The sequence below is a fragment of the Balaenoptera ricei genome, chromosome 3 (genome assembly GCF_028023285.1).
Source record: "Balaenoptera ricei isolate mBalRic1 chromosome 3, mBalRic1.hap2, whole genome shotgun sequence".
In the NCBI taxonomy this organism is placed as follows: Eukaryota; Metazoa; Chordata; class Mammalia; order Artiodactyla; family Balaenopteridae; genus Balaenoptera; species Balaenoptera ricei.
This window is the reverse complement of record NC_082641.1, coordinates 78,418,945-78,432,950: the sequence shown is the minus strand read 5'-3', so window position 1 is coordinate 78,432,950 and position 14,006 is coordinate 78,418,945. Positions and strand designations below refer to the sequence as shown.

The following is a 14,006-nucleotide window of genomic DNA, read 5'->3' as shown; positions in this document are numbered from 1 at the left end:
AGAGAATTTCAAAATAAATTACTGACATATATATATATATATATATATATATATATATACACACATATATATACATATATATGTATATATATATACAGTATATCGTTTGGATGGGGATATTATCTTTTTACTGTGAGAATTTAGTTTGCCGTATTAAATATATCAACCAAATGTTTATTACAGGTGTGTAGGGTACTCCATTTAAGACAAATTCTTCATTATTGAGACATTGGCCTCGCTAACAATTTACTTGAACTGTCAAACTGACAGTAGATATTTAATAATATTTATTAAATAATATTAAATATTTTAAATAAATAATATTAAATATTTAAAAATATTTAATAATGAAGCACCATTATTAAATATTTGCCACAAGATTCTTTTGCTTTGCTAGCACACAGCATCTGTCTGTTGTGAGAATGAAACACCCTAGAGAGCTTGAGGCCACAACTCAGGCTGAGGCACGAAGAGAAAAGAAGACAGTTCACCCAGCCATCAACATTCACACATGTGAATTTACAGAGTTGACAGAAGAACTATCAATCTGAGGCCATTCTACAGCACCTCATGTGAGAGTTACATTATAGTAATAGACTTAACTGCACCACATGGCTTATTAACGTTGGAATTTGTTTTTGTTAAGAAGCTTTAGGTTTAAAGAAATTATCAATCTACTCCACATTTCTGCAAACATGGAGGCAAATGCATTTCTCAGCCTTATCCTCCACCAAGCCTCCATCTCATTTGCTTCCGGTGAAAAGTTATCTCTGGCTTCCTTTCTCCACAAGCTCGTATGCTTTCTTCCACTCTTATCTCTTTTCTTCTTTTAGAATAGGCTGCGCCCCCCGGCGGCTGGGAGCTTAAAAAAAGAAAAAGACCTTTCGCAGGCAAGACTTTGAATCCCCTGCTATTTTACTTTTGGGCTGAGACCGTCACTTTCCCGCGAACTCCGACGCAAGTAGTCACGATCATCACCTAACCGTACTTCTCCCTTGAGGTCAATTTCTTATTTTTCCATTTTAAAGAGAGGAAAGGCACCAGTCAAAAGAGAAACAGTTTGGTTCTAGGCGGTTGCGGGAGGACGACAGTTTTTGGAGCTCAGAAGGGCAGCTCCAGCAACCAGCGCCTGTGGCGCTGTCCATCCCTCGGTGCTGAATGGAGATCCTGGCATTTCCCGCCAGGTTCAACCCCTCAGGATCAGAAGAGGTTCAGCCACAGTGCACTGTACCCATTTCCCTGTTCTGGGATCGGGGGGGAGGGGGGGTGGCGGGGAGAATCATTTAGACGTCTGCTTATTCTCTTTCCACGGGAAAACACTCTTCCACAAAAAGAAATTGTGCATTTTATGGGAAAGTAATGGCATAGCTTCAGTTCAACCCCAAAGTGAAGAGCTGAAGGAAGAATGGAAAGTTCAGAGCGAATGAAACCTGCTCTTTCTCTCCCTGAGTCAACACAACAGCACTTGGGTCCCTACATTCCCTTGTTTATAAATAAAGGAAATAATTTTCTGTTTTTAAAAATCATGTGAATAAAAATAAATAAAATTTTAAAATCACGAGATTAATCATTTTTTCTGATAAGGACTGTAAAGTGGGTGATAGTGGGTCCTGCAATATCTGGGATAGAATTTTAGATATTGTTTTACTGAGGTTGAGAAACAGAGGAAAGAAGGATGTGAACTTGTTAACTAAGGTGGTTTTGAATGGTTAAAAATACGTTTTTAAAAGTATTGCTTTAGCATTGTCTTCCAGAAGTGCTCATTTTCCCAGGCAATTTAGGTTAGAATCCGGGCAGTAGAAGCTTCCCTTCTTCTCTCTGCCCTCCCAGCCTCTGTCCGAGTTGAAAGACGGAAAAGCCCTGTTCTTCACAGCAGGCGCCGATATCCACAGGGCCGTTATAAGAATCCTCCTCCCTCCCTTCTCCTCTTACACAAGATAATCAAGTAAAGATAAAGAAAACGGACAGAAGGGAAGGAAAGTGTGCTGGGCTCCAGATCTTTGATTCCTGGTAGTTATATTCAAATGGGGCACTTCTCTTTGAGAAGTGAAGGTGTTTCTCACGGCTACAGAATTTACAATCAGAACGGGAGCAGACTTAACCGATACGAGCAAACGTTTCCTTCCTTTTCTTCTCTGCTGCTTATTTTAGCCGCTTCTCCATCCCGCTGGGAATACCATCCAGATCTTAGTCCAGGTAGATCTGACGTCAAGAGATGGCTTTCGTAGATTTGACGTGTAAACACTGATTTCCATTCCGACTCGGAAGGGCTGGGGCTCCACTCTGCCGGGAGACCGGGAGACCGGGAGACCGAAGCGCTGCACTGAGCGCTCGCCGCCACCCAGCCTCTCCGGCGCGTCTCTCTGTCTTGTCGCAGAACAACCGGGAGCGAGAAGTGGCCCAGAGCCGGAGGGTGGAAGGGGCGATCCTTTCTGGCTTTTCTATCTTGCTTCTCATCCCCCCTCTCCTTCCCACTCGTGTGCGAGCGAGTGGGAGAGCCATGGAGCCAAGAGCCTGGACTCTGCAGTGTACTGCTTTCGCTCTCTTTTGCGCTTGGTGTGCATTGAATAATGTAAAAGCCAAGAGGCAGTTTGTGAATGAATGGGCGGCGGAGATCCCCGGGGGACCGGAGGCAGCCTCAGCGATAGCCGAGGAGCTGGGCTATGACCTTCTGGGTCAGGTAAGAGTTTGCACTTTCAGAAAACTTTCCGGGGCTCGAGGGGGCTGGCGGGACTGGAGCGTAATCTCCCGTGCGGGAGTCCCAGGCTGCACTCTCCTGAGCACAGTGGCGAAGAGCACGAGCTTCTCCAGCTCTCGGCCCCGGCGCGCTTGGAGATGGCTTGCCTTATTTATTGTTTGGGCTGGGCGCAGCCAGGCAGAACCAAGCCGCTGCAGCTGGGTACAGCTTAGTCTTGTTGTTGTCCGCTCTGGAATTGAAATCCGTTCCCGCGCGGTATGGAAGAAAAATCCCTCCACGCTTGTTCACGGAACTTGAGATGCACGCAGGCTCTTACCAACCAGTGCCCAGAGGAGAGGCAGAGCGCTCTGTCCCCTGGGACTCAGCGGGTCTGCGTCAGGAGCTGGCTGTTTCATTCTTTTCAATATGGCAGCATCAGATCCAAGTCCTGATGCAAGGGGTCAAGCAGGCTTGGAGATGTTCGCCGGCAGCCTTCGAGGATACGCCCAGGGCATTGGGAGAGTGTCAGTGGCCGGGACTCGCGACCCAGGGGCTCGGGGGCTATGGAGTAGTAGATGAGGTGGGTGAAAGACATGGGACCAACTCTCCGGGCCTCTACCGGGAGCTCTGGATTCTCAATGGAAACTTGCAAAGTCCGAGCTTCACAACTTTGCTTGGTCAGTTCCCCTGAAGGGTCAAGCTGCCGAAGTGACTGGGGAAAGGATTTCTTTCTTTCTTGTTCCCCAGCCAAATGCGTATTAGCTTTCCAGGGGTTTCATCTTGTGAAAAAAACTGTTGCCCGTCCAAGCAAGGCCTTGGTTAATAGACAGCTGGGGGGTGGGGGGGGGGCGTTAAGGCATTATGTAGGGGGCTCCTTAGCTGTGCGCCGCAGAGGGTGTGAGTTCTAATCTGAGCTTTCCTTTCCCTTGGCTCAGAATCAAGCCCTCATTCCTTGCCTTGTAAGTTGCTGTGCATGGAAACGGGGGGGGGGGGGGGGGGGGGGGGGGGGAGGGAGGAAAGAGTTGTAAAACATTTTGGCGCGTTTTATCTAGAGGTGGTGGTAGATATGCAGCTGAAGTCATGGATGAGTAATGGGGTGTGGGCGTTGGCAATTCCATAGATCCAGATGCACTGGGGGATGTGCCTTTCCTTGCCAGAGGCTTCACTCTCCAACTTCATGACCAAACTGTCTGGAATCCCCAGCAGGAAAGTCAATACACATATTGAATTCTCTTCTCCGTGTCCCAGTAGCAGGACCCATACTTTTGCTTTTACCCAGTCCTTGTTCTGTGCTAGGCTCCGTGTTAGGGGCTGAGGAATAATAGGAGGAAAATAAACTTTCAAGGAATCAAGAGTCTAGAGACTGGTTTAGAAACAAAAGACTGCAATTGCAAGCAATTGGTATAGCAATAGAAGCTGTTCCTGGAGTCTCAATACTTGTTGACTGAAGGATTGAGGATGGAAGGGAATTGGGGAGGGGTGAAAGAAGACAGCCCAAGGAGGAAACACTTGCACAGGTTTAGGAAGAAGAATCAAAGGTTGCCCTGGAGAACATGATGACATTGGAGAAGGCACTCCAGGCATAGAAAACAGCTTGTGGGAAACCAGGGAGATCAAAAGAAAGTGACTTACTTATAAGTCTGGAAACTGCAAGGCATTGTTGGGATCTAAAAAGAGAGTGAGTAGTGGGCGGAACTGTACGGGTGGGTACTGTGGGCATCATGGAAATCTTGTGTGTCCTATGAGGAAAAAAAAAAACTGGGAACTTAATCTTTTGGGCAGCTAAATAGCATTGGTACTTGTGTGAAAGGAGATTGGAGGAGAGAGCAAAAAATAACTCCGTCTTGGGGCTTCCCTGGTGGCACAGTGGTTGAGAATCTGCCCGCCAATGCAGGGAACACGGGTTCGAGCCCTGGTCTGGGAAGATCCCACATGCCGCGGAGCAACTAGGCCCGTGAGCCACAATTACTGAGCCTGCGCGTCTGGAGCCTGTGCTCCGCAACAAGAAAGGCCGCGATAGTGAGAGGCCCGCGCACCGCGATGAAGAGTGGCCCCCACTTGCCGCAACTAGAGAAAGCCCTCGCACAGAAACGAAGACCCAACACAGCCAAAAATAAATAAATCAAAAAAAAAACAAAAAAACTCCCTCTTAATTTTCTCACCTTATTAGCCCCAGACATACATCCAAACCCGGACCGTTCATTATGCGGACTGTCTTTCAAAATCACAAGTCTCAATTAATAAATAAATAACAATAAATCAGTACTCTTGGTAGGATCTTCGAGGAAGGGGTGGCATAGTCACAAGAGACTTTAGATAATAGTGGGAAAACCTATCTATACTTGCATGTGATTTGCATATGCATATTCCCAGTTAAATGGCATTACTAATAAATGTTTTTAAAATAATAATTCTTTGTAAAAGACTGATAGTGCTTTCCTGGCTCTGCTTATTTCTTCCTTTGTTTACACTTAACTTAGCGTCACTATCTTGAGCTCCTTAAGGCCTCAAAAGCTAGGATTGGGGGCAAGGGTGACAAGAAGCAAAACCAGTTGATAGCAGAAACAGAGCTAAGCACTGGTGATCTTTTCTTATGGCTAATATTCTCTCTCCCCAACTCCATGTAAAGCTTATAGCAGATTCACCCCCTGAGGTTCATGCTTGGAGCAGGGCCTAAGCATCTCTATTAAAAAATTCTCTAGGTGATAAGAAACACCAATTTAAAGAATGTAGTTCTTCTGAAATAACCCATTGTCAATTGTTTGGCTCAGTTTAAAAACATACAGGGCATCTAGAGAATTTGGTAGGTTCAAATTAAGTATGATTTTGAATAAAGGGAAACTAGCTTAAAAGAATAATGAACTTAGTTCTAAATGGACCAAATGTATTGATAGTCACCCAGAGAAGTTTACACCCTCTAAGGTGGAACACCTGTCCTAAATGTGGCATGCTGGCTTCTTCCTCAAAGCCTTGAACTATTGGAAAGTCAGATGGTCACTACTAGTAGTATAATAATTATCACTATGGATTCAATGGCTATATTTCATAATAACAAATTATTCTAGCTGAATGTGGCACTGCCTATATATCGTACCAAAGGGTTTGCCTGCCTTCCACAAATTATTGTTCTCTGACAGAATAAATCTGACAAAATGAATATTTTTTAAGAAATGTCTATCTACACAATAACATCACCTAGAAAAGCAAATGTAGTTCCTCTGAAATATGTGAAGCAGAAGCATCATCAGCTCCCAAGTATGCTGTGAGCCCAAGTGACAATATCATGAAGCTCATCTCACTCAACACACTGAGAGGGAAGGCTTCTATCAGTGTCTTCCTCATGAAGAAAAAAGTGAACTTCAATACAAGAAATGGATTTAACAAAAGCTGCCTGTCTCCAAGTTAGCTGTGTTTCAACCTAACCTATAGATACTTATTTTGGAAAGAGGATTTTTATTTTAATTTTTTCTCTTATAGATTGGCTCACTTGAAAATCACTACTTATTCAAACATAAAAACCATCCTCGGAGGTCTCGAAGGAGTGCCCTTCGTATCACTAAGAGATTATCTGATGATGATCGTGTAAGTGTTGTGCATTTGTCTTCAAACCAGTAACCTGACTTATCTGCCTTCTTTGTGATTGCTAACAAGAGCAAAAGCAAATGTGATTTTTTAAATTGTGTTCACACAATCTGTAGTGTTTGTTATTATTTCCATAGAGTTATAATTGCACATAATAATAACTGGATCGGATTCAATTGGTTGACTAAATTTTATACGTATAAATATATATAAAGTATATATATATATAATATATATATATATACACACACTATATATATAAACACTAGCTCACAAATCCAGTCTAAGAGCGTGAAAATGAATATTGAGAATCAAGTGGCAGCACTGATGAACTGTTTGACAGTACAATCAATCAACAGACTTTTATTATATGCCTATTATGTACCAAGCACTTTGATATCTGATGTGATGATGCCAAAGAAATATAATACGTAAACCCTGTTCTTAATAACATTTCAGTGTAACTGAAAAAACATTCTGTCATTCTGTCTGGTTTGGTTATGTAGGGAACTAGTGCTTTTGAGGGAGTTTTCAATCCATGTCTTCATGAGGAAAATGTTTCTATAAGTATTGTATAGTCTGATCCAAAGCATTTGATCTCTTTTTATCCTGGTTTGTATACATATTCAATGATTAGGCAACAGCAGGAAATGTCTAGAATGAATACAGGTAAAGTATGGAGCCAATTTCATGTACGTCTAATGTACCCTTTGATTCTGAAGTCTGTTTTCAAGGTCAGCAAACACACCAATAGAATGTTGATATGAAATAGAAATTAGAAGTATTGGAATCTGCATACACAATGTTGCCTTTTCTCAAGAATGTGCCATACTGGTGAAAACTTATCCTGGCTGGCCTGATATCTGTGTACATGATTTCTGTTGTCTAGGACATTCTAAAGAATTCTGGAAGCTTTGTGAGAGATAAAACACATGCTTTCAACTTCCCATAAAGAAAAGTATAAGTGACAGAAAGGCGCTAGAACTGTTGAAAGTACAGGAATTCGTGAACCCTGTAAAATAATTTGCTATTTTATTTCTTATGCAACTGATAAAATTTAAAAAAGAAGAAGAAGAAAAGGAAGACAAATTATGAGAGTAGGAAATGACTGGGCCTGGGTTACCAGTGTTCAAACATGAAAGAAGCAACCAAACCGAGACCAAGAATGCTGTATCAGGACCACAGACAGCAACACCACAGCTCACAAACAACCATTGCTGGCTTTTACCCAAGTTAATGGCTAGAAGTGAGAGACCTAATCAGAGGCCCTGAACATTACTTTAAACGTTTCTTGTCCAGTGAAATCTTCTCTTTTCTGTCCCAAGGCAGATGGCTAATTGTATGTGGGCTTTGAAAGTGGGGCAACTTCTAGCACTCTGGCTAGGCTTAGTCCTTGGGCAAAACAAGAGAGAGATTTCCTTGTCTGCCTAAATGCATGCCTGACATTAATGCACAAGAAAGTCAAACTGACCTTCCTTCTCATCTTAATAGGAGGAAATTGGATAGAGTGGAGCAGACCTGTTACTATTACTCAAGTATCTCACTAAAATGAACAGATGGCCCAGTTCTATTCTTTAGATGTTTCCTTAATAATTGATTTGCGGGAGAAATCTCAGAGCATAATGAAGAAGAGCTAAGAATTTACTCTCCAGCATAACTTCATAAAAAAGGAGTCTATATAATCCTATGAAAAGTTATCCCCAGAATAACTTTAGTTCAGGAAAAACCCTAGAACACACTGAAGCTCGCAGTAGGAGGTTAGACTAGATGATTTTTAATTCCCTTTTCAAATCAAAAGGATTATTTACAATTAAGTACATGATACTTACTATATACATAATAGAAGGACACCATTAATTTGCTCTGTTCCACTTGGTCTCCTCTTACAGAGATTAATATGGCATTTGGAGTTAATGACATTAATCATAACACTGTTTCCAACAATTGGATGTTTATCTGATCAGATGACAGAGTGCCTCCTCTTATATTCCATTTTTTAAAAATTGCTTTTGATTTTCATTTTATTGCTCCTTTTTTTGGATAGGGATGATATCCTTTCAAATTAGCACTCTGAAATGCAGCAATAAGCTATCTTTATAAGTCTGTTAATGAAATCTCCAACTGTAAGTGACTCTCTGCCTCAAAGATTAGTACTTGTTCCCTAGCAGCCAATTCCCAAAGACCAACTCAGAAGACAGGCAGTATATTCCAAGCATTGAGGTATTTTAAGCCAAAACACTTAAGCTTGAAAATACAGGCACTTTAAAAATAAATTATAGTGACTGATTTCCAACTCTCAAGTCCCTCCCAATGTTTATAATAGGTTTGCAGTATATTTTCTAATTGGAAATTCAGGACAGTCTTAGTGGACGGTTTTATCTTTAGTTGCAAATTATTTTTCAGTTTTTATTTTTGGATCTGACTCATTAGTATTCTCACATTAACAATATCCTATCACACCACGGACTATCACCATGTGTACAGAAGAGAGGATATGTTTTGGGTAGGAAAGAGTCATGTTGCTCAGCAAAATTAGAGCATGGTATTATCTCATAATGAATATAACCACAAGGCAGCCCCTCACCCTGTCAGGGCCTCAAGTATAATAGGATTATGCTATAAGTGTGGGGAAGGTAATTTTTGTACTGTCAGGTGTCTTTGCATAATACATGAAACTAAATCAATGGTAAGTGTGCATGTCCAGTAGTGCTCATTCATCACCCTGGATCTGTTTCTCATATTAAATACGCTTAAGCAGAAGGTTGAAGAATAGAGGGGGCAGAATTTCAAATCTGCAAAGACGTAGCGCCTTTCTTGTCTTTTGTCACATTTGCAATTTTTATTTTTGTATATAAAGAAAGAGAAATTAAGCTGTAAGAGCAACATAACAGCAGTCTCTGGGATCTCTTAGCTTGTTGACTCATTCCATGAAAATGGACAAATTTTCTGCCACAGAACCCTGGAACCTCAATATAAAAGTGAGTAATATGGTCCATTTGCTGATGAAAGCAGGCTGAACTTTTACTTCCACTGTAATCACAGTGTAAATAATTTGAGGGAATCATCACTTCACTGACTGCTTCTCCTCCCCCTAAAGGTACATTTTACTGTAATAGAGGAAATGTTCATCTCCGCAGTGGGCAATCCCTTCTTCTCACTGAGCTGCCAGTTTGATCTATAGTCAAACGAAAACACTGTGGAGCTGCCTGAACTCTGATGGAGAGAGTACTAGAGCTAGTTAGAGGGAAGATGATTACACCAGAGGTGGCTATTTGTTGATTTTTTTGCTCTAAAACTCCTTGTAGGTGCTATGGGCTGAACAACAGTATGAAAAAGAGAGAAGTAAACGTTCAGTTCTAAGAGACTCAGCACTAGATCTCTTCAATGATCCGATGTGGAATCAGCAGTGGTACTTGGTAAGTACCTACAGGAGGACTGTGTAGGACCTGGGTTATTTGTTATATCTGCACAATAGATTTTTTTAATGATAGATAATTCAGCAGAGGGCTGTGTTACCTAGAGATTAGGGTTGATGGGACCTTCCATGATCTGGATCTTCTGTTTTACTATGTGAGGATGTCTGAAACACAGATCTTTATCTACTATGAGAGGAAGGGTTTTTGCCTTTTGTCTTCTTAAGTTTATCTGGAATAAGTACAGAAGAATCATGTCTTGCAAGTTAGGGGTTCCAAAACAGTACTCATGGCAAAGAACATATTTGATCAAAGTTACTCTTGAGAACACTTTAAATCACCCAAAGAGTACAATGAACATGATTCAGTATATATAGCCCTGAGAGGCAATTCTTACACGCTTACAGGTGAGAATTTCTGAACTAGGCTAAAGGAAGGAACACAAGGAAAGACAAAAGGCATCTATTTGCAGATGTCTAGACTTGAGAACCAGTTCTAGCTTTAAGATAGTTATCAAATCCTTGTTGGAATGTAGCCACTGAGTGGAGAAACTGTAAGTGTTCCTGCTTGCCTGCAGAGTGCTCTCCTCTGTTTTTTTTGTTTTTTTTTTTCTTAATTTCTATTTATTTATTTATTTATTTATGGCTGTGTTGAGTCTTCGTTTCTGTGCGAGGGCTTTCTCCAGCTGCAGCAAGTGGGGGCCACCCTTCATCGCGGTGCGCAGGCCCCTCACCATCGCGGCCTCTCTTGCTGCGGAGCACAGGCTCCAGACGCGCAGGCTCAGTAGCTGTGGCTCACGGGCCCAGTCGCTCCGCGGCACGTGGGATCCTCCCAGACCAGGGCTCGAACCCGTGTCCCCTGCATTGGCAGGCAGACTCCCAACCACTGCGCCACCAGGGAAGCCCCTCTCCTCTGTTTTAATGTTAAGCCTCTATCGTAGTAATACATGTTAATAGAAGTGTTTATTGTTGAGAATATTATAAAAGAATATTTTAAAAAAATAAAAATATTTTATTTATTATAAAAGATGAATTTTCATGACAACCATAAGCTAAGGCTTAGACATCCTTGTTGCATAATGGATGGGAAAGGAGATCAATTCCTCTTGAAACTCTCTTAACCTAGGCAATACCTCCTCATTGCAGCAGAAGAGACTCATTAGCTAACACTGGTGCATTTGCTATGTGTCAAATACTATTCTAAATGTTTGACATGAGTTAACTCATCTAGTTCTCACACAACATTTTGTTGTAGGTATAGTAAGTACACCCATTTAACAGATGAAGAGACAGAGACATTGGCAAGTTGAATAACTTGCCCAAATCACGTAATTATACTGGAGGGGCCATAATTCATGGCTCCAGAGGCCATACTCTTAACAACCACACTCTATGACTGTTCTTCTGACTGACAGAGAGTCCTTCTTCTCTGGCGTTGGCCAGCAATCTGTGTGTAGTTCCAGCCACCTGTGATTCAGCTTCATGCTGGCCTAGGAAATTCTTGTTTTGCCCCACCTCTTTCTGGGGAGCATCAGCCAGGGGCCAGTGCATTCACTGACACTTTTGATTGTTGTTATTTATACATTTCTTGTTGACCTCTTCACTAAAAAGCTGGCATTCTTCTAGTGCATCTCTCTTGAATGCTTGGGGATGTGCTCATATCCGTGTTCCCTTGCTGTCCAGCTCTTCTTCCTTACAGTCCCACATCCAGTAACTAACAGAAAAATTATCTGAAAAAAAATCCCAAATCTTCTCTCACAGATACTTACTCCCTAAATCACTCATACTTGGAAATAGGCAGTTAGACTGCAAGTCTTGGTAAGACCACAGCCTCCTGGGCATTCCAGGTTCTGCTTTTTCTTTTAGAAAATTTATAAAAACATCCATGAATAGCTGTGAACCAGACAATATAAAGTACATTCAGTGTGGCAGTGGAGGCTCAGGATTCGGGGGGAGATGGAAACATGGGACATCAAATAAAGCTTTGGTAGATGAAAAGCTTGAGCATGCAATTATAAATGAAAGCCACTTAGGGATGAACTTCTTCAAAGCCATGCAGCTCAAAGACAAGGGGCACAGGGTGAGTCATCCTTTTGAGTGACTTTCCATTGGAACAGCTGGAAAAAGAGCAGCACTCTGATGATTCACTTGGTCCTACCCTTAACTTTGTTTTTTTTATTTCACCTAATTGCCCGCTTCTAAAGAATAGAGTGACCCCAGGAAGAAGAAAGATGGGTCTCCAGACTGGAGCTTCAGTTCTTATTTTGCAGCAAACAAATCATGGTTTTACCAATGCTTCTTTGTTTTTCTTTATCAGCAAGATACTAGGATGACTGCAGCCCTGCCCAAGCTGGACCTCCATGTGATACCTGTTTGGCAAAAAGGCATCACAGGCAAAGGAGTTGTTATCACTGTACTGGATGATGGCTTGGAGTGGAATCACACAGACATCTATGCCAACTATGTGAGTCTAAGCCCTCCCATTGCTGCAACTTAGGGAGTTGTCTACACTGACACACAGTTAGGGCTTTGCTTCCCTCAAGCAGGAGGCTACTCTGATGTCAGCCCTGGTAATGACGGGCCACGGTTTTGCCACTTCCCTCACCCTTCTACCAGTGCACATAAACTTTTTTTTTTTTTTTGTATCACTGGGCATTGAAAGAATTCGCTGGAGCCAAGGACTGTACAAAAGCATGTGTGTTGGGGTAGGGGGAGGCACTTAACATCAGCTAAATTATTAAAAGCCATTCAAACTCTATGCCACACAGTATTTGGGGACATGAAAGCAATCAAATCAAGCCTGACGTCTGAGACCATTTTCACAGTCTTCCTGCTCACATCCCTTATGGGTCAATATCTCTCACATTGTGAAGTTATGTGAATGTGATTCCTTCCATGCAAATCAAAGCATGCACTACACAATACAAAAATGACAAGTTGAGAAAAGTTTACTAAAAATGGGAAATAAGTAAATGAAAGTTATTTACTTAATTGGTTATGAAGTTCTCCATAATATTTTAGGTCTTTAAATCAGTGTTTCATCTTGAATATTACCCCTTGTCTTCCTCTCACCCTTTCTACTCAACCAACATTCCCCAGCTAAAGAGCAAAGGAAACAGGAAGGAAAAGAAGGGATGAAAAAGATTAGGAATTATTAAAAGATATGGAAAATATAGAGAAGTAGCAGTAGTAGTGATACAATTCCTACGTGGAAGATGTTTAAGTGTAGCAATCTGATTGCAAAAGGGGGTGGGACCTGGAAGCTTGTCTTGAATTTCAAGCACAGCCTCTTTAATTAAATTACATGTTTATTTTAACTGAGGAGGCTGAAGGAGATCACTGTAGACCTGAGCCCCAGCCCACAGCCAGCTCTTTTCACCTGTATTCTTAAGAAAGATGAGCGTCAAAGTGTCACTAACTAGTGCTCTAACTTAATTAAGCCATTCAAATTCTCTGGGCCTCAATTTTCTCATTTGGAACATGAGGTGGTTGAACTAAGTAAACGTTGACTCCTTCTGTTCTAATATCCTATGAGAGTCTATGAGCTATAGCTTTGGAAACATTCACTGAGAATTGGATGATGGCTCACTTTTCTGTGTACGTCACCTCTGCCTGGTTTATGGGTATGATAAATGAACAGCAACTGGGCCAGAAACTCTAAAATGCAGACTTTCGAGCTATCAGCCAGGATGAGAAAAGAATAGGGATAGAAGACTCGGAAAGTACTGCTTTTTTTATGATGCTACAATGTTATTTTTGTTTTCTCTTTAGGATCCAGAGGCTAGCTATGATTTTAACGATAATGACCACGATCCATTTCCCCGATATGATCCCACAAATGAGAACAAGTGAGTAAATGTGGGTTTGGGGGTGGGGGTAAGTGCTTTAAAATGCTTTTATCTTATTTGAGAAAATTACACTATAAATATGATCCACATTTTAGCTCTCAGAAAATGTTCATGTACACCATCCATACCACAATATTTTGTTGCTTTTAAAACAGAAACAAAAGGTTCTATGTATATATATTCCTTTGGGCTTATAGAACCATATTTCATTTAAACTTTCTTCTTACATTATGAAGTGTTCCCCTCAAATGTTACTGAATAGTTATGGCTTTAGAAAAAACTGTTTGAGACATAAAGAATAAAAATCTGAGTCCATCCCCCTGCCCCCAATTCCTCTATGAATCGTTTATTGCTAGCAACATGCTTGGTGTTAGTCATGAAGAGAAATATAGATGACCAAGGTAACAAATCCCCACGACTTCCTACGTTGGCCACAACCATGCTCACTAGTTCCCTCAGAAGAATATGGCAAGACACCAGACGAGAA

General features: G+C 41.5%; 1 protein-coding gene across 1 annotated transcript in view; it reads left to right on the top strand.

Moving 5' to 3' along the window:
• Nucleotides 1-2,500: 2,500 nt before the first annotated feature.
• The window catches only part of PCSK1 (proprotein convertase subtilisin/kexin type 1), a 39,911-nt gene continuing 28,405 nt past the window's right edge, over nt 2,501-14,006 (top strand). The window contains exons 1-5 of the mRNA XM_059916817.1: nt 2,501-2,680; nt 6,155-6,259; nt 9,565-9,675; nt 11,989-12,135; nt 13,443-13,519. Coding sequence (XP_059772800.1) covers nt 2,501-2,680; nt 6,155-6,259; nt 9,565-9,675; nt 11,989-12,135; nt 13,443-13,519 — 620 coding nt within the window. The remainder of the gene's footprint in view (nt 2,681-6,154; nt 6,260-9,564; nt 9,676-11,988; nt 12,136-13,442; nt 13,520-14,006) is intronic.